General features: G+C 30.6%; 1 protein-coding gene across 1 annotated transcript; it reads right to left on the bottom strand.

Annotated features, from left to right (window-relative positions):
• On the bottom strand, nt 1-17,303 carry LOC148234999 (transmembrane protein 53-A-like). The gene is made up of 8 exons (XM_088185365.1): nt 17,185-17,303; nt 6,084-6,210; nt 5,868-6,013; nt 4,966-5,131; nt 4,774-4,904; nt 4,580-4,717; nt 4,332-4,509; nt 1-631 (listed from the first exon to the last, which is right to left on the bottom strand). Exons 2-8 carry the CDS (start codon nt 6,180-6,182, stop codon nt 491-493), a joined length of 999 nt encoding a protein of 332 aa, XP_088041491.1. The 5' UTR covers nt 6,183-6,210; nt 17,185-17,303; the 3' UTR covers nt 1-490.
• Nucleotides 17,304-19,063: the final 1,760 nt, after the last annotated feature.

Here is a 19,063-nt window from a genome sequence, read left to right as displayed (position 1 = left end):
TTTATTTAAGTAAATATGTATTGAATATTATAAATCCCATATAGAAAAATATCCAAAGGACATCCTCATAGCGATTTTAGATATTGACACATTAATTTGTGAATATATTGCTACCTTGTCGACATATTTATGCACTATCAATATTTAAAAAAAATAGCATGTGTGCAATAGTATGAAAAAACATGCATTTTATCTACAAAGGAAATAAATTCTTAAGTTATCAAGATACAAAATTATGTTATTGAATAATTATTATTATTATCATGTAAATACATTGTCATCTTAAAGGTGCAAAACGCTTCATCACTTAAAAAAATCATTTCAACATCAATTTCATCACGATCTACTAATTGTAATATACTTTATAGTTTTTCAATCCTAATAGAGATGTTTGCCATAGCTTGAAATAGACGAGCTTCGTTTTTTATTATACGAATAGCATCTTATAATGACATAATTAATTATCACAGTTTTTCAAATTCTTCTCATTCTATAATCGCATTCTGATTTTTTCTGGTTGAGAGATCAGACCGAGTCCGTCCAAATGGTCGTTCAATGATCTCACATACTCTTTAGGGTGTTTGGTGAAATGTTGTACATGAGGAGATTTATCCCAGCACTTCCACGATGTCTAGAAAAAAAAGAAAAAATATATTACAATCTGATAACACAAAGATTAATCACAATGATTTGCATAGTTATACACATTATTTGTTGAACTTGCCACAATGCATAGTTATACACATTATTTGTTGTGAACTATTCGAAAATTGCTAACGAAGACCGTTTAATTTTTTTTCACCATTTTATCTTGATACCATATTGTGCTGTAGAAGTCTGTCAAACAAGCTTGTTTCATATAATACTTACTAGTTAAGAAAATTTGTGATATGCTACCAAATAAACCTTTAAACATTCTTAAATTTATTTTAACTCACAAAATATTTAATATGTCAATATGGGTAATATAAAATATTACATATACATATCGATTGTGACAAAAATTAATTATTATATCAGTCTCAAATAAAAATACTCAAACAGACGTTCGAAAATATTATAAGTATAAAATAATCAAACTATGGATAAATTTAAAAATGTAAATAATTTTCTATGGGTTTTAGAATTCAAAAAAAAATGTGGAACTGAATCTTCACTGAAAGTTGGATTTCTTCAGCTAAAAATATCACTATGTTCAAAATGAGAAATTGTAGTAGAACTAGTGCTGGTAGTAACCAAATAGTTAATTTATAAATAAGTTGCTTTATGATAAAGTTTTAGTTACCATAAAACTCAAAACATGTTATAAATTTATTATGTGATCAGCATATAATGGGGATAATATTATTTTAAAAAATCGAATTTTTTTTGAATTTGGGTAAAATATAGAAAAAAAACAATAAGAATTTTATCAACGTGCGAATAGTAATAAAATATTCTTTGTTGCGATGGTTCAGGTGTAACGGTAAAATTTGGAAAATAAGCTGTTTCAAAGTCAAACCTGTTATGCTTATTACGATATCTTTAAAAAATATACTGTTGGTTTTAAAACTACTCATAAAATAATTAATATTGACATATAAAAAAAAACATAATATTGCTTAATTGGCTAATGGTCATAATACAATAGTTATGTAAATATTGCCAGGGCCCTCTGGGGCTCAATAATATTACTAAACTAGAATTTATGTTTATTATGTAAATTATGTTATCCTTAACCCTTTCTACACCACGCGCAACTGAATTGACTCTCTCACGCCATGCGCATCATATGATGCGTTCGTTAAAACCTTAATTTTTTAAAGATAAGGAAAGGTTAAAGTTGGCAATATATGTTTTAAAAATCAGTTTGAATTCCTAGTAAGCGATTTCAGTGATTTTATTTATAGAATTTGCAATGAAACAGTGGTATATATAATTATAAAGTAACGCCTTAATTTTAGTCGTTTGTATTTTGCGCACAGTTTCGATCGTGTTACTGCAGCGCCACTTTTGGCGTTGGCACAAACGCGTCGCGGAAATTCGTTTTTTTTATAATCGAAATTAAATTATGTCATCAATATTTCAATAATTATTGTGATTTGTAAATACTTTTGAATAGTTATACGTTATTTCGACTGTTTTAATATTGTCGACTGTTTTTTGATTGGTTTTTATTGTTTGTAATAATTAAATAATAATAATAATAATAATTACTAATAAATAATTATTAATAAACATAAATAAGATATAATTAATAAAATATTAATAATAACTCTTAGTAAATATTATATAATAATAATAATAATAATAATAACAAAAGCGATTCCTCCTCCTTGAATCATTTTATTTTACTTTTTCTATTATTTTATAATTTATTTGTAATATATTTATTTAATTAGATTAAATTAAGACAATCGTGACCTAACAGGTTACCTGGAAAAGTTTATTATTTATTGTATATATATGTATATGTGCATCCGCATGGAGTGTAGATACGTATGTTGCACTCTTGCCGGTCCCAAGCCCAGATAAAGGAGGAGGGTTTCTATCGTGGAGCAAACCAACCAACGTGGAGAAATCCAAATAGTTACGAAAAATCACAAAGAAATAATAAATCCGCCCCAATTCATAATGACCTAGACCAGAGGTCGGCAAAGTGCGGCTCCGGAACAGCATGCGGCTCTTTGGCCCCTTAAGCGCGGCTCTGGCACAAATATCCACCGGCATTTACGCGCCGGATTTAAAAAACAAGGAAATATGGAGCTCTAAATTTGAACGTCTTTGTGTTGATTTGGAAAATTATAATAAATGTTTGCTAAATTAATAAATAAATTTGGCTCTCAATTTTTTTTAATCGTTGTAATGTACATATTTGGCTCTTTGGCTAATAAGTTTGCCGACCACTGACCTAGACAATCAAATTCTAGATAAACGTCTGAACTTTAATTTTGGAACCTGGAATGTGCAATATTAAAACCAGGAAAAATGCAAGCAATAGTGGAAGAAATACTAAAACTCAAGATATATCTAGAAGCCCTACAAGAAATTAGGTGAAAAGGGCAAAACCGATCGTTGTAGCGCCGTGGAAGAAGAAGAATATGTATATATTATAAATTATACATATAATTATATATAGTTAAATGTAACATCGTATCTTGCTATCAAGTTTTATTATTTTTATATATAAAGAAATATGACAATCCTCAACAACAAACAATTGCAAATTCTTATTCCATATAAGAACGTGTTATAATTCGTAAACACCATTGATCAAAAACAAACGGTTTGGTTATTAGGGTTATTTTTGTGTACGATATATGTGATTTTCTATACATCTAAGAAATGTTGTCGATTTGTAGATTTTTACAACGGAATGTGGGTCAGACAACGAAAAAATGCGTTGCAGATTTATATATTAAAATTGTCTTAGTGTGGAAGCATGACCCTGCTTGTCATTCGCTTGTATGCATACATGTGTGTGTAGGTGTGAACACGCGGGCCGGCCAATTGATTTAAATGCATAATAAGTTTTGTTTACTTCATATTATCAACAATACGATGAAAAATGTTTGTTTATTGATATAATTAGAATGTTTAAATCATATTAATCATACATATATAATTTTAAAATATAAAAATTGAGTATTTTAGCTGTAATGATGTGTTAAACAGAGTAAGTAGCCAAAAAAATATATCGCTAAAAACACATGGCGTACAGCAAATAATTAAGAATTTACCGGTCGGCAGTGTAAGTGTTAAAGCTGATTAAAATAGGAATCGAAACACTAAGCCAAGGAAATGTTTCTTACGTTTTTATATTTATGTACAGAATCACTTCTAGAAATCACAAGAAGGCCAGTTTGTTTATTATAAAACTCCGTACAAATTGATAGAAGTAATCAGAAAACATTGTCATTTTATGTTTTAAAAAATATATGTTAAATCATTGTCAAATGAAATATATATTTGTTTTTAGATTGACTGTTTTTAAGTAGCATTGCCATTAAACAAAGATAAATGAAATGCTTTATAATTTCTGTCTGTCGTTCTAACACATTACTTTGGTATTAAACCTGTTTGTTTATTGACACATCAGCTTTGTCATTGCGAAAAGTACGAAGATATGATAGCATTTCTCCGTTGATGTTAACAGTAAAATACAATAAATTTAACATATCTTTGAGCATAGCTAAGACTGTTGCCTACAACAGTATACTTTAAGAATTGAACCATTCATATGAATAACAATTTTCGTCCAGTTCACCTAGACTCTAGGTGAACTGTCATGTATGTTTATCACTCTAGGTCCTAGAGTGATAAACATACATTCGTGTTGTACTATAAATTACCTTGATTCCCATGCTTTCCCATGAATCGTGCACACGTCGGTTGGATTGTTCCGCTCCGACAGGATCAGTCTTACTAACAAAGAAGAGAGCAGGCGCTTTGCAAAGATTTCTATGAAACTGTTGGCTAGAGCGCATGTAATGGATTGTAGCAACTTCATGGAAAGTCTTAAAGTGATACCTGAAAAACAAAAACAAATTATGAATCCAATGTAAAAAATAAAAGAAACTTATTTAAAAGCAATACTAACGTGAAGTATTTTTTAAGTGCATTCTGCATGACTTGATTTTTAGGAAAGACTGCCCTTGGAATTCCAACCTCCATCTCGCTGATATCAGCGGCGCTATCCCATATTTGAGCAACTATGCGATCAAGGGTCGGCTGATACCTTAAAAATGGCAGGATTAATAAAAGTAAATGGATAAATATTTTCTATTAACTTACTTCGGCTTGTCGTTTGAAACGTGCATGCAAACTTCACCCCACATGTAACCTCCCACAGAGAAGCCATGCAGAATCAAAGGATTGAACATATCGTTGACGTTTAAGAACCGTAACAAGTCAGACGCTACTAACTGAAAATATAAAATCCGATTAGCATATGCATTCGCATGAAAAATAAATTTTTTAATTTACTTGCGATCCTTTCATCGGCCAGAGTAACTGCCACGGAGTGCAATTGACTGACAGTACATCATATCCTTGATCCAGATATATAGCTGCATATTTATGAACGTGCTTTTGCTTGGCGAGCATCCAGTTCAACATGATGCACAAGGGGCGATCAAAAGGATTGACAAGTCTATAAAAAAAACATAATGATTCGAATCACATTTAAATACTATATTTCGAATAAAATGGCATTATTAATAATGAACTATTTATATCTTTCCTTACATCTACATAGATATTAACGGCTGAGAATGAAAATAACTTTACTATTCTTCTCTGATATTGATTTTATAAGTCACATATATTCACATAAAGAACGTGAACTTTCATAAGCTAAAAAGATCATTATCAAATCTATAGTCCAATAAATTAGATAAGCAGGTGTGATGTACTGAAAAATCAAGTATGACAGATACAATACAAAATCTCATATCATATTTATCAATGAGATCCAATGTGATAACCTTGAATTGTAAGATTTATTCAGTTGTTGAAATCTATACATAATAGATATACTTAAAATAAAATACAATCAATAGTTCCTAGTTATATTATTGTCTTATTAATAAATGCTTGCATCTGAATTTAATCAAACATTACCGTTTATCTAGCAATATAATTGACTCATTCTGTCAGTCATATAATTATAACTCATTCATAGCAAAAATAAATACAGTCCAATGTAGGCGTATAACAATGGATTTATGTACTATTAGATATCGGTGCTAGCATAGCTCACTTCAGGCTCATAATTCGTGTTGAGTTGATATGCACAGGTGAGTTGATTTGAAGCTTTGACTAGATTTAAAGTTTATAAAACCAATCCTAGTACATGTAAATAAACTAGTGTATTTAAAGAAATTTACTTCATCGTTTTTGGATCTTTTTCGAGGTTCACTCCCTTGTCATTGCTGATGTACTGAATGTTCTTTGTGACATCTTGGGTGGATAGCGATCTGCTTTGTACGTTGGATATCAAACAAGTGGCTGAAAACATCTGCGTCAGCCGCCCCTGAGAGTCAAATTATACTATATTAATATCAATAGTACTAAATAAATAAGCGATAGATTCAATAACTCACGTGTTGTTTAAATATGGGGTTGCTGCATTTGCTGGTATGCTGACCGAGAGGCGCAGCATTTTTTACGACCAGCGCAAAGGCCATTTTCAATACTGACATGATTCAGTATTTTATTTCGGCAATGGATCTGGAATTAAATTTAATATATTCATTAGTCATAACTATCAATAGTAATGGTTTAACTGTGTTGAATATCAATGAACCAATTTTTAGATTAACCATTAAAAACAACAAAAAATATACATGTAATATACAAAAAATAATAACAGTATAAGCTGGGTTAAATAGAGCGCGTGTCCAAATAACTGTAGTTTGCCGATACAGATTAACTGACATACATTATAGGTCCAAAGTGAAAAAAAAACAATGAATCTGATCCATGAATTTTATCCATTATATATTTTTACAATAATACTAAAATTGAATAATAACATGTTTACAGTGTAGATTTTTTTTAAATAGTTAACCTAGAACTTGAATCAGCAATTAAATAATAAAATCAATTTACTAGGTCACTAATGTATCATTAGTGACCAGCAATTACTGCACCAAGATTATTTACAAACATATTGCGTATTTTTTTGGATACTATAATTAGTTTACTAATACTAAGATTATTATATGCACATTTTCCTTAACATTTAATCATATTATTTATTCTACTATTTTGATAAATATATTTTATCTTTATTTAAAATAAATTTCTTCGCTTTTTTTTGTGATATTTATAATTTATTTACCTCGTCATATCTTGCTAAAAGAATATTGTAGTTCTACATATATATAATATAACAAACAATAATGGACCCAACTTAACCATGTAGTACTCCACAGGGCCGGCCCTAGGTTATTGTGCGCCCCAGGCAAAAACTAAATTTGCGCCCCCCCCCCCCCCATATTAATACTTTATTAACTTATTACATGAGCGCAAAAATATAATTCAAATTAAAGTAATTTAATATTATATTTGACACCATATTTTTTTTTGCGATTGTGGGCATTCAATAATTTGTAGTTTTATTTTCGTCGCGATTTTTTACGCATGAAATAATCTAAAGAGTGCACAGAAGTGTATACAAAAAAATAATATCAGATTATATTCTTTAACGATATTGTTTGATAATTTTAAGTAAATACTGCGCCTTTATTTGGTATCACGGCGCCCCACAAGATCTAGCGCCCCAGGCGATCGCCTGTACTGCCTGCCCCTCGGGCCGGCCCTGGTACTCCATGATATACTTAAATTTAACTCGAAATATCTTTTTTTATATATTATATTTTTCTTTTAATTGAATAGCTATTAAAAATAATAATACTTTTAACTTTATATATGTAATACCTAAATTGTTTCAAATCTTCTTTTGAAATCTAAAAAAACCGCACCAATTTTTTTATATTATTTAACATATAAAGCAATCATATTAATTTAGCACTTTTTGTAATTATTTTATAAAATAAAAATGCAAACCCTTCTATCTCCCAAAGTTGAATACCACGTTAAATTCCGGCAAAAACATTAACAATGACGTGTATATATTGTATGTATACAAATAGTCATTCTTAAACAGGCGCGCGATAAAACATATTGCGTCAAAGTCAGCGCGATTATTCGTTTCTAAAAAAAATACGTAATATTTCATTTAAATAAAAAAATGTGAAGAAGAAACTATGAACTGCATTAGTCACACCACAGCACTAACTTCCGTCTATACTTTACCGGACTACATTGACCAATGGGGATATATTATGTGCATTTATAATAGTGCTAAGAAAAGCTCGTACGGATATTCGAAATAAAAAATAATAGTTCGGATTATCCATGTCTTTCAATTATTCATACACCCCTTGCCATTCATTATCCAGGATAATCAATAATCCACTGCATCATCAACGATATTTGTAAGTATCGATAACCCTCAATTCGTATTTAATTATTTTAATTCTCAAACCGACAATGAATAATCAATTGCTATACATATGTCTGATTCGTTTCTTGTTTGTAAAAAAATGGAAAAAGAAATCTCAATTTATAAAACAAGTCGTCAAAATCGTATATAAACTCAATATAACAGTTCCAATTGTTTTGATTTGATTGTGTAATGTATACAGTGGTACCTCGGTTTTCGTCGATAATCCGTCCGAAAACAATCCGACAAAAACCGAGACAATTATTTGTAGTATGTATGCACAGCGCGTAGGTCGCGTACGCTGACGAAATCCGAGGCAACCGACGAAAACCGAGACAAATTTTTCGAACGAAAACCCAAGTACCGCTGTATTATTTTTAATAACTACATTGTTGATTAGGTGAGGGTAACTGTAAAAAGAACCAATTTTTCGACGATTTATATATATATGTATAACGTAAAACCATATGTTGTCATTAAATTTGCAAAATTATGCACATTTCAATATCCATAAATTGAACTGGTATTTTCATTTTTTATTAAAATCTAAAAAAAATATTGTCATTTTATTTTGACGTCGCGCTATTTTTTATATAATTATTTGGGTTAGTAGATATTTCTTAAAATTGAAATGTATTTTCTGTTTTTTAACAGGTACGTTAATAATTTATCAATAGTAGTTTATATAGGTTGCAATAATTAGTATTGCAATATCGATATCGTTATTTACTTTCTATAATGGCAACGAGGTGATCGACATTAAGAAATCGCATAGGGAGAGAAGTATGCACTTCGCCCGTTATGAGGATAGTACATGGTAATTGCAAAAAATATGCGTCAAAATTACTAATATTAAGAAAATATAAACAAAAAATGATACAAGAAAATGCAATTTAATTAGCAGATTCACAGATAAGCGTGTAAAAAATAAGTAAAAGTTGATAGAAACCACAAAAAATTCTATAAATTTTATGTGCATGTGTTTGGTACTAGGTAATTTTAAACAATTATATAATATATAGTAGTCGGAAGCTATTCAAACTTTTTGTTTCATATCGATTTTTTGAATAACCTTCGAATGCACAACCAACTACACGCCTATGCATTTAACGATTTTTAAGTCATAAGAAATACATGTCGAATACGTTTTCATCTAAAATGAGTTAAATATCCTCTGGAATGATTTTCGTGTGCTCTTTCAGAATTGACTTTTGCATGGAAGACGAATTTATCATTTACGACAATAATGTGTTAAATTATATGTTTTTATCATGTTCTTTCCCTAAATGTATTTTTGCACGTATTTTTTTTAATGAAAAATATTCTTCTATTTTATAAATCTGAGGAAAGATCAGATAAAACAAAAAAGAAAGGATCAGATTAAACAGTACAATAGATCAGTAGTGTAAGTCGACGACTATTGTCTAAAAGACCTGGGTTCAAACCCCATATCAACTCGAGTATTTATCATTTTCTATCGTATCTGGAAGATCAGAATTAGTAATTATTATATAATTATAATTCATAGAGTAGCATTTTCTAATCTTACGGATGAATATCGTAAAAAAAATTGTTGTAAAATATAAAAATATAGATTAAATTTTTAATTTAATAATTTACCCGTAAATTTCGATAAAGTTCGTACAGAATTGTTATTTCTATAAAACAATTGAACAATTTTAACGCGTTGAGCAGTGTTTAAGCCGTGTGGTTAAGTGTGGAGTCGTTTAAAAAAAACACGACTCCGACTCCGACTCCGATTCCGATATTTACCAATAAAACGACTCCACTCCGACTCCGACTCCAACTCCGACTCAGACTCAAAAAAGTTTCATTTTATCAGGTATTTTTGACGTTTTTCTACGCGTTTTATGTTCATACGCTATACACATTCATCATTACGCAATTAAAATTTTATAAATTTCATAATTTAAAAAAATGCATTTTATATAAAAAATGTTCGGGGTCGCTCATTTTTCACGACTCCGACTCCGACTCCAACTCCGGCCAAAACACCACGACTCCACGACTCCGACTCCGACTCCACAGCCCTGGTTTAAGCGATAAATTTCTTAAATGTGTTGTTGCAAACTAACATTTGGCTATTTGAACACGAGTGAGTATTGACAGCTGTCTGATTTTCAGTGCTGCCAACATAAAAAGCTCGAATTGGATCACCTGTCTGAATATTAGATATATGTCCCTACCTCGAGTTCTTTAAATATTGGTTGCATAATAATAAGATTGATTTTCATACAAAATTGGGGCAAAAGTACCGATATCGTTTGCAATATTGCGGTTTTCCTTTTAGATATAAAATATCTATCATTCATTATACAAAAATTATGCAACTATTGTAATAAAACATGCTAAAAAAAACTCATTTGTATTTATTTAATTATATACGATTTTACATATTTTTTACAATATATTTTTATATTTTTGTTAATTATTTAATAGTTTTAAATATAAACATACAAGTAAATAAATCAAATAATCGTCACAATATTACATGCTTTGTATATTATGTTAATACGATGTCGCCCATATCAAGTAATTATAGTCCTAGTTTTCAAACTAATGAGTACCATTGATCGATGTTTGCATTAAATATCGATAAAAACTTTTTAAACCTAAACACAAAGTTAGTTTAACAAAAACGTAGTTTATATTTGAACTAATTTATGACGCGAAAAATAAATACATTCATAAATAATTTTTATTATGTATTTATAGTCAATGATAACACAAATTAATGACAAGTGACGACCTTTGGTTAAAAGAAAAGCACAGTCGCTGTAAGATTATTTAAGTTGTAAATGGTAAGCGGCTACAATTTTACGATGTTATCATTGTACATTGTGAAATGCTTATCGCGAATCGATGTAATTACAAATTAAGTCAAGATTGTCTTTCATTAGTCTTAATTGATTTTGAAATTCCAGTTGCCATGAATTTTGGAATTTGAAATGTTATCAGATAGCATCAAGTTGTAAAAGTAACGATTACAATTTTTATTAATCATTAAAATTTATAATTTTTTTATAATTGAAATATCTATTATAAACACAGTAGCAAAACTTATAAGATTTAAAAAAATATCTATTGTTTGCTCTAATCGATTTTTCAAAGTAAAGCTACAACTTTTTTTGATATCGCGACTATATAAAACACTTTTTAGTGCTGACAAAAAATACGATATGTACTACGAAATATGTTAATTATTTAGCTCTCGATTGGATCTGAATTTATGAATGCAGTTTCAACCGGTGACTTTTACTCATCTTTACTGACCGTACAGATACGCAAATCTTAAAGTCCAAAATAAGTCCTGAATAGGATCATTGGACTTTTGATCCATCGGTCACCGATTGTGTGTTCGCCAAGGCGGAAACAAAAGTTCATTGTCATGTGCGAGGACATTGCTTTAATTAATCGCCAAAATCTAACAATATAACGACAATGCAAGTTGTTCTTAGCTGAAAACAAATTCATAATATAATCAAATTGGACCTTTTATACTCGCTTGCCACCGTATCACAAAAGGTACAAAAGTACAACATTACAAAAACGATGATTCATGTAAGATTTAAGAGTAATATCAACACTCTTTCTTATTAAATCAATCTGTCAAGTACATTTGTGCAAATGAGCTGCTTGAGAAAAATTGCATAATGCTTTAAAGGCGATGCGCAATACTAAATTGTATATGTGCAAACATGCGATACAAGTACAACAAAGTATGGTCCGTTTTATTTTATGATTATATTAATACATCAGTGGCCTTGTGGCTCTTCGGTAGCTCCACGCACATACACATTCATAATTTAACAAAATAAATAAATGATAACTGTCGATGGATAGCCAATAATAATGACAAACTGTAAAAAATGCAGCAAGACAATTGCCGGTTACTCGATTGCCCAATTGAAAAATCGCACATGTTCGCGTACCTAACGTCTCGTAGTAATTGAAGTCAAGTACCGCGCTGGTTACTTTCCTGAACACAGGGTATCCCCAAAGCAGTTTCATTGCAATTTTCTGTCTTTTAGACAGGACCGCCACGTGTCGGGATTTTGAGAATTTTCCCGAGGCCCGCATACATAAAACCATATTCATGCATTATTTCTACCTTATATATATTTTCTTAGCATATATTTTCCCGAGGCCCCGCAGAACCTCCAGCCAGCCTTGCTTATAGATTGACAAGCATGTATATCTAGCCCTACGGCTTTTTTAAAACAAAAAAGACACCGGAACTCACTTCTTGTTAAGCATTTTACTAAAGAAAATTATACTCAAATATCATTTAAATTAAATTTAAAGCAGCTTTTTCTATCCCACGAGGCGCTTAAAAAAATAAACAAAATTTATATGAGAGATTTATTTATATCAAAATTTATTGATATGAGAGTATTGGTCAAAGTGTATTCAAGCCGAATTTTGGTCAATAGGAGGGTGCAAAAACAATTATCACTTCTCAGAAGTCAAAAATTCACGTAAAAAGCAAAAAAATCGTGCCGACGCCGTCGCAGTGGGAACGCTCGTTACCGAGCGTTGTTCTTCATTTGATTATCACTCATTGAAAATCGTAATATTGTAAAAAAAAATCGTAAATTAAATTGTAGGTTTTTATATTTCCATATTTTGCATCCATATTTTACATAGCTTCTTATAATACCAATATTTCCATATTTTCTTTCGTCGTTTCTGTTATTGTTTTTATCCTTTTTTAGTGGGACCGACGATTGAGAAGTAACCGAAATTTTCTTTAATTTTTAATCTTGAGGTTAAACTTTTACACTCAACTATAAAGAAAATAATAATTATTATGTAAAAATAAAGAAATAAAATGTTACGCAGATTGTCAATCGATTTTAAAAAGTAAAAAGGGTGCCGGAACGCCGTTCCATCGGTTTACATGACAAAATAACCCTAATATAAACCAAAAATATTGTTTGCAATGTCGAAACCTACGAAAACCATATACTAAAACGCTATAGAGAATTTTTTATGTTTACAATTTAAATAACCTATGAAGATTTATGTGAACTGAATCAAAAGTGAATAGTATATGAACCGAACACGAATTTAGTTTCTGTGAATCCACTTCATACATGTGGATATTAATGATATTCGATCATTGCCATGTCGAGATTATAAAAAAGATGATTGTTAAAAGCGCGAGATAAGACAATGGTCCAGAGACACAAGTACTTATAAATTCAGAAATTAAAATACATCATGAATAGTTTCGTATTTGTATAATTCGAATTAAAAAATTGTAACATCTAACTGTCACTGTTCGTAGAATCGGACACAAATTTAACGTTTATGTGTTTTAAGATAGATTTTAAAATTTCAATATACTTTACACACAACGACAGCGACGACGATAAACGGCACAAACAGTTGTTTATCGATCGCCGAATCGCGCGATCGATAAACACCTGTTTGTCTTGCGCCGAAACAAACGATGTTCCTATCTGCCAGTACAGCTCTACCTCCTCTATCCATGCGACCCTGACAATCGATAATATCTACCAGTAAAAAAGTCGCCTATCCATTCAGTACTGTGCAAAAGTCCGCGGCAAAATGTGTTTAGATTATTGATGTATACATTTGATAAAATATACATGATATAAAAACTAAAGTGGATAAAATACATAATTATCTCGGGGGATATTTTGCGCCTCTCATCTTCAAGAATTTCGAATCTTTGGAAATGAACGTCCTTTTTGATGACAATGGTTTTAATAACATCGAGTCTAAAGACCAAAATAGTATTGTTTTTTCTTCGGTGTTCCAAATATTTATCTATTGCTTATTTTGATTTATCTCTAATTAAGATATCCATGACTTCATTTTTTTATTTATGTTGTGTTTGATATTATTGATTTAATTTAATTTAATTGTCATAATATATGTAAATATTATTGAAAATTGAAGGGTATTATTATTTTTTTTTATTATTCAATTACTGCGTTTTTATCTGATAGTTTTTGTTGAATAAGTAAAACATTATTTGGCATTGATTTTCATTTTTTAAAGGTATTACTTATATGCTTAATTAACGTACTGTTTCGATCCCTCGACAAACAATGACCCTAAAAATATTATTGTTTGTGTTTGGTGGGATATTTTGGGAGTAACTCATAATGAATCATCATTAAAACAACATCATATCACCACAACAGAGTATTGTGTATAATTAGAAACATTACGAACTTATACTGCAACATGGCTATGTTAATACAGGATGATCGAATACGAGTTTCCTATGTTTGCAGCTTTGTAAATCAGACAGCTGACAATAATCACAATAATTAACCGCCACTCAACGCTTTAAAATTGTTCAATCGTTCTACAGATATAATAATTCTGTAATAACTGTGTATCAAAATTTACAAGAAGATTACGGTAAATTTCATCGTCCTACTGAGCGAACAATTCGAAACGTAGGGGAAAAAATTGAAGAGGCTGGAAGCGTTGGAGATAGGCTAAGCCTTAACCTATCTCCAACGCTTCCAGCATCTTAACGCCTATGCATCATAAGTAAAAGACTGGCCGAATATCCGGAATTGACGGTTCGTTTGCTTTCGCAGCTTTTGGACTTTTCTTGTGGCTCCTTTTGGGGCATTTTGCCTCTGGACTTGCACCTATAGTCCATCCAAGAAGTCAACGCTCATCATCGTTGTGTTGGAAATAAGGGTGCGTGTACGCATGCATGCACACATATAAAGTCTTCCACGAATTTGTTTACACGAATATGAGAACTTTGCCTAAATAATAAATTAGGGCTGGCTTGAGAGTAGGGCGACCATACGATGGAAATTGAATTAAAAATTATAATGTGTTATATTTTTATTATAAATCATTGTCATAATTTTGTATTATTATGTAATCAATAAAACAATTCCTGTAATTTTCTATTGGTATTTTTATTGAATAGTATATTAAACAGATATTCAACATAGAGAGCGATTCCAATACTGCTATCATGTTTTTAAGTTAAATATGTATATAACTAAACATCATAAGTAAGAAAGGGATATTTTACATTTTCCTCGACAAATTAAATTAATTTAACGTGTAATTTCACATGGTCACCCTATTATATTTCTCACCAATACTGTGTCGATGAGCGTCAACATCTAGGACGGACTGTACACACGTATAAAATTCAGATAACACAAGAACTGAAACCCGGAGACCATGGACAGCGAAGAATTTACGCTGATTGTATGTTAGAGCAGGAAAAAGTTAATGCTAATTTTTCAAAGAAAAGTTTCTCTGATGAGGCACATTTCCGCCTCTCTGTGTATGTTAATTAGCAAAATTTCCGCATTTGGGGCGAGGAAAATTCTCAAGTGATTCACGAAGGACGATTGCATTTCCACAAAGTGATTGTTTGGGGCGCATTGTGGTCAGGCGGCGTCATTGGGCCTTACATTTTTTGATAACAATATAGGCCGGACTGTAACAGTCAATGGTGAGCGCTATAGGTGCATGATAACCGATTATTCTTGGCACGAATATTGATGTAGAAAACACGTGGTTTCAACCAGACGGTGCAAATTGCCACACATCGGGTGCAATGTTGGATGTTTTGCGTGAAAAATAAGTTCGGAAACTGAAGTTGGATCACCATATTCTTTTCCAAACTTTGCTTTTAAATTTAAATTTACTTTTAAATATCGTAAGTTTTATGTGGGCAAAAATTTATTTATATTATTGATGAACTTTTTTTTTTAATTAAAATTACAGTATAATTTATTGTTAAGCATGCATCTCACATACGTGATAAAATCATTAAAAACTAACACGAAATGTTAAATTACAGTAATAAATATTTAAAAAATATTATATGGTACACATACACACCCAAGAGATGATTTAAAATTCGGTACTACCGCCATTTCGTTTTGTAATACCGGTAGTACCTAAAGTCGATTTTTGCCCCAATACCGGTATTACCGGTATTGCAATCCCAACGCTCCAAGCAAAAGGCACTAGTACAGGTCTCGGCAACCCTTTTCGGCTGCGGGTCAAAATAATAATTAAAAAGACTATTCGGGTCAGTGAATATATTTGGTCCTAACAACCATATATGTGGTCTAGTCGTGACATCGTAACTCGTCAAAAAAAATGATATTTGCAGAACTGAAATGGGTCACTTCAAATCATCAAACAGGTCACTTGGTGACCCGCGGGTCATAGGTTGCCGAGCCCTGCACTAGAACACAAATGGATATACGACCCATACTCCTTTTGTATAGATATCAGATCAATTTTATTTAAAACCTCTCTAACAATAAATACTTCGCGTCGCTGGGATTCCAAACAATAGAACCATTTTCGAGGACGCTATGAAGTAGCGAATCGCCAATATATTTGTTAAGTGACACGCGCTCCACATAATGAACCCGGGCATTATCGACGCTTATCGCAAACTTTTACGATGTGCGTACAAAATCTCCATACCTGCTCGAACGATTCATCGACGGAAGTATCTCTGCTTAAAACACTTCCGTAAAAATGATGTATTAAAGAATTGCTATACAACAACATATCTAAAAATCTATCACCAATCAAACGAAATTCTAACCTTGTATGCAATCAATGTAATCATGATCAATAAAAACATAACTATATCGTATCATACGTTAGATGTCTCGCGGACCATAAAACACAAAAACTATACATGGTATTCTATTCCGTGACCACGACAATTTAAAAAATGAGTTTTTGTTTAAAATTAGTCATTAAGAATCACTTACAGATAAAAACACGAACAAAACATATCACCGTATGATGGTTATTATTGTAATATTATTGCATATAAAAGTATTTACAAATCTACTTTATAATTGGGTAGTTATTGTTCGATTAATCAAATCAATATAATTAATAGTAGTATATCGTATTTGAAATAAAATTGATCAATATATTTAATTAAAATTTCAAGTTTTATTTATTTTAATAATCTTAATACATGAAAAAAAAAAGAATTGTTCGAATTTCTAACACAAAAAAAAATGCATGCAACCCTAGAAACTGTGACGTATTCAATACATACACATGGGAAGCGCAATGTGTGTGCATCGGCCCGTATGTTGTATTCGAGCTCTTGAAATAACCTAAGCACAGAGCGCAAATTGCGTTCACGAATACGTGGCATGAGGGTAGCGTACCTTGATTATGGCAGAGTAAAGATGCGCTGGACGGATAACTGCAGATGGACAACTGCGTCCGTCGATGGCGACCCGACGCAGCGGCAGCAACCCGGCGCAGCGGCGGCTGACAATAGAGTAGCGGTGAATATACGAACGCCACAAGGGGCAGCGTTTATACTATATGCGCATGTGCGTAGACGACAAGAGTACTAGCCCGCAGGCAACTATTTGTTGCTTTAGCGCAAATATCACACGACAATCGTCAATCGACAAGCCAAGCATTGCCACATATGCACCAACTGGACTTTCAACTGGACGTCAAAAATTTAATTTTTCAAAACTTAGATCGACTTATGTTTCTCACAAACGAATATATATATATATATATATATATATTGCCATTGCCACCTGTCATCTTCCGTCCACCAAATATGTTATTTATATAATTCATTCAAGATAATTTTTGTTCACATTCATCAAATCTGTTAACTTAGCTGATTTTTATAAGTATTTTAATACGTCGCTTGTAAATCAAATACTTCGACAATAAATATTCAGAAACAGTTTTATTATTAAGTTTAAAGTAAATTACATTCTAATTTATTATTTATATTTTTTACGTTTTACTATCTATAATTATTTTTGTTTTTGGTACAATGTACATAACAATTAATGATACTCGATTTTTAATAATAAACATACTAATTCGGAGGACAACAAAAATATTTAAACTTTTTTTTATCAAGTTTGAATTATTAAAATTAATTCCTATTGTGAATTTCATTTAATTTAAATTAAAAATTATTAGACTTAATAATAATTTTCAATTAAAGACACAATGAGCAATTTAAAAAATGCAATATAATAATGAAAATAATTAAATATTATTATTAATAAAAATACGCTCCTAACCCTAAACGCAGTGGTTCCCAAAGTATGCGCTGCGCCCTCTTGCGGTGTCGCGGGTTAAGCAGGGGTGTCACTATTAGAAATATATGGTTTTTAATTATTTAAATTTAAGTCTTAATTAAAATTAATGGGCATTGATTGTCCTGTGCATATTATACGATAACCATAGATTTAGAATTAATTACTCAAAAACCTCATAGCTTTTTTTAATTTATACTACAAGGGCAGAATCTTAAAATAAAATTTTATATTATTCGGTATAAAGTGTTAATGCAACATATAAAAACGTGCTGTCTATAACTGTATATCGCCGTTGGGAGGGTGATGGAAATTAATTTTACTTTAAAAGCATTCTTTTTTTTACTTTAAAAGCATTCTTTTTTTTACTTTAAAAGCATTCTTTTTTTTATATTACAAATTATTTTTTTTATACCTGACAACTCTCTCCATAAATGTATTTAAGGGTGTTAGCAAGTCTCTTTTAGAATTTGCTTATTCATTAATCCACATCTTTTATGAAAAATATTAGGAATAAAAGCCACAACAGATAATACTTATTATTAAGTATATTGAGTCAAATATGTATATGAAATAAGATATAAACATGGGAAAAATCAAGAAATTTAATATTATGTATTGTTTCTGAAAAACGTCGTTGTAAACAATGCAAGAAGTATTCGAAAAAAAATACTTTATGAAAAAAAATTGATTACCTTTCTTAAATGGTTAAACTTTTTAAAGCACAAAATGATGATTTTTAATAGAAATTATTAAAAAAATTCAAATGGCAGTTCAAAATGTATATTATCAAAAAGAAATATGGTAAAATTTTCAACTGCTCGAGATATCTTAAATGTAATTTTAAGTTATAAAAACTGTTTCAAAGAAAGTGAGAAACTTTTTCATTAAATTATCAATTAAAAACACTAATAAAGTTGTTAAAAAAATGAAATTGAATTGTAATGGAAAATTTATTATTTCTAAAAAA

This window comes from Plectrocnemia conspersa, unplaced genomic scaffold (assembly GCF_051122295.1).
Source record: "Plectrocnemia conspersa isolate PC_06_02 unplaced genomic scaffold, ASM5112229v1 ptg000005l, whole genome shotgun sequence".
Lineage (NCBI taxonomy): Eukaryota > Metazoa > Arthropoda > Insecta > Trichoptera > Polycentropodidae > Plectrocnemia > Plectrocnemia conspersa.
This window is presented reverse-complemented; position numbering and strand designations above follow the sequence as displayed.

Coding starts and splice junctions, on each gene's coding strand:
- LOC148234999 (XM_088185365.1), bottom strand. CDS start 6,182: ATGTCAGTATTGAAAATGGCCTTTGCGCTGGTCGTAAAAAATGCTGCG. Junction 6,014..6,083: donor ACCCCATATTTAAACAACAC/GTGAGTTATTGA, acceptor TTTGACTCTCAG/GGGCGGCTGACGCAGATGTT. Junction 4,718..4,773: donor GTTTCAAACGACAAGCCGAA/GTAAGTTAATAG, acceptor GCCATTTTTAAG/GTATCAGCCGACCCTTGATC.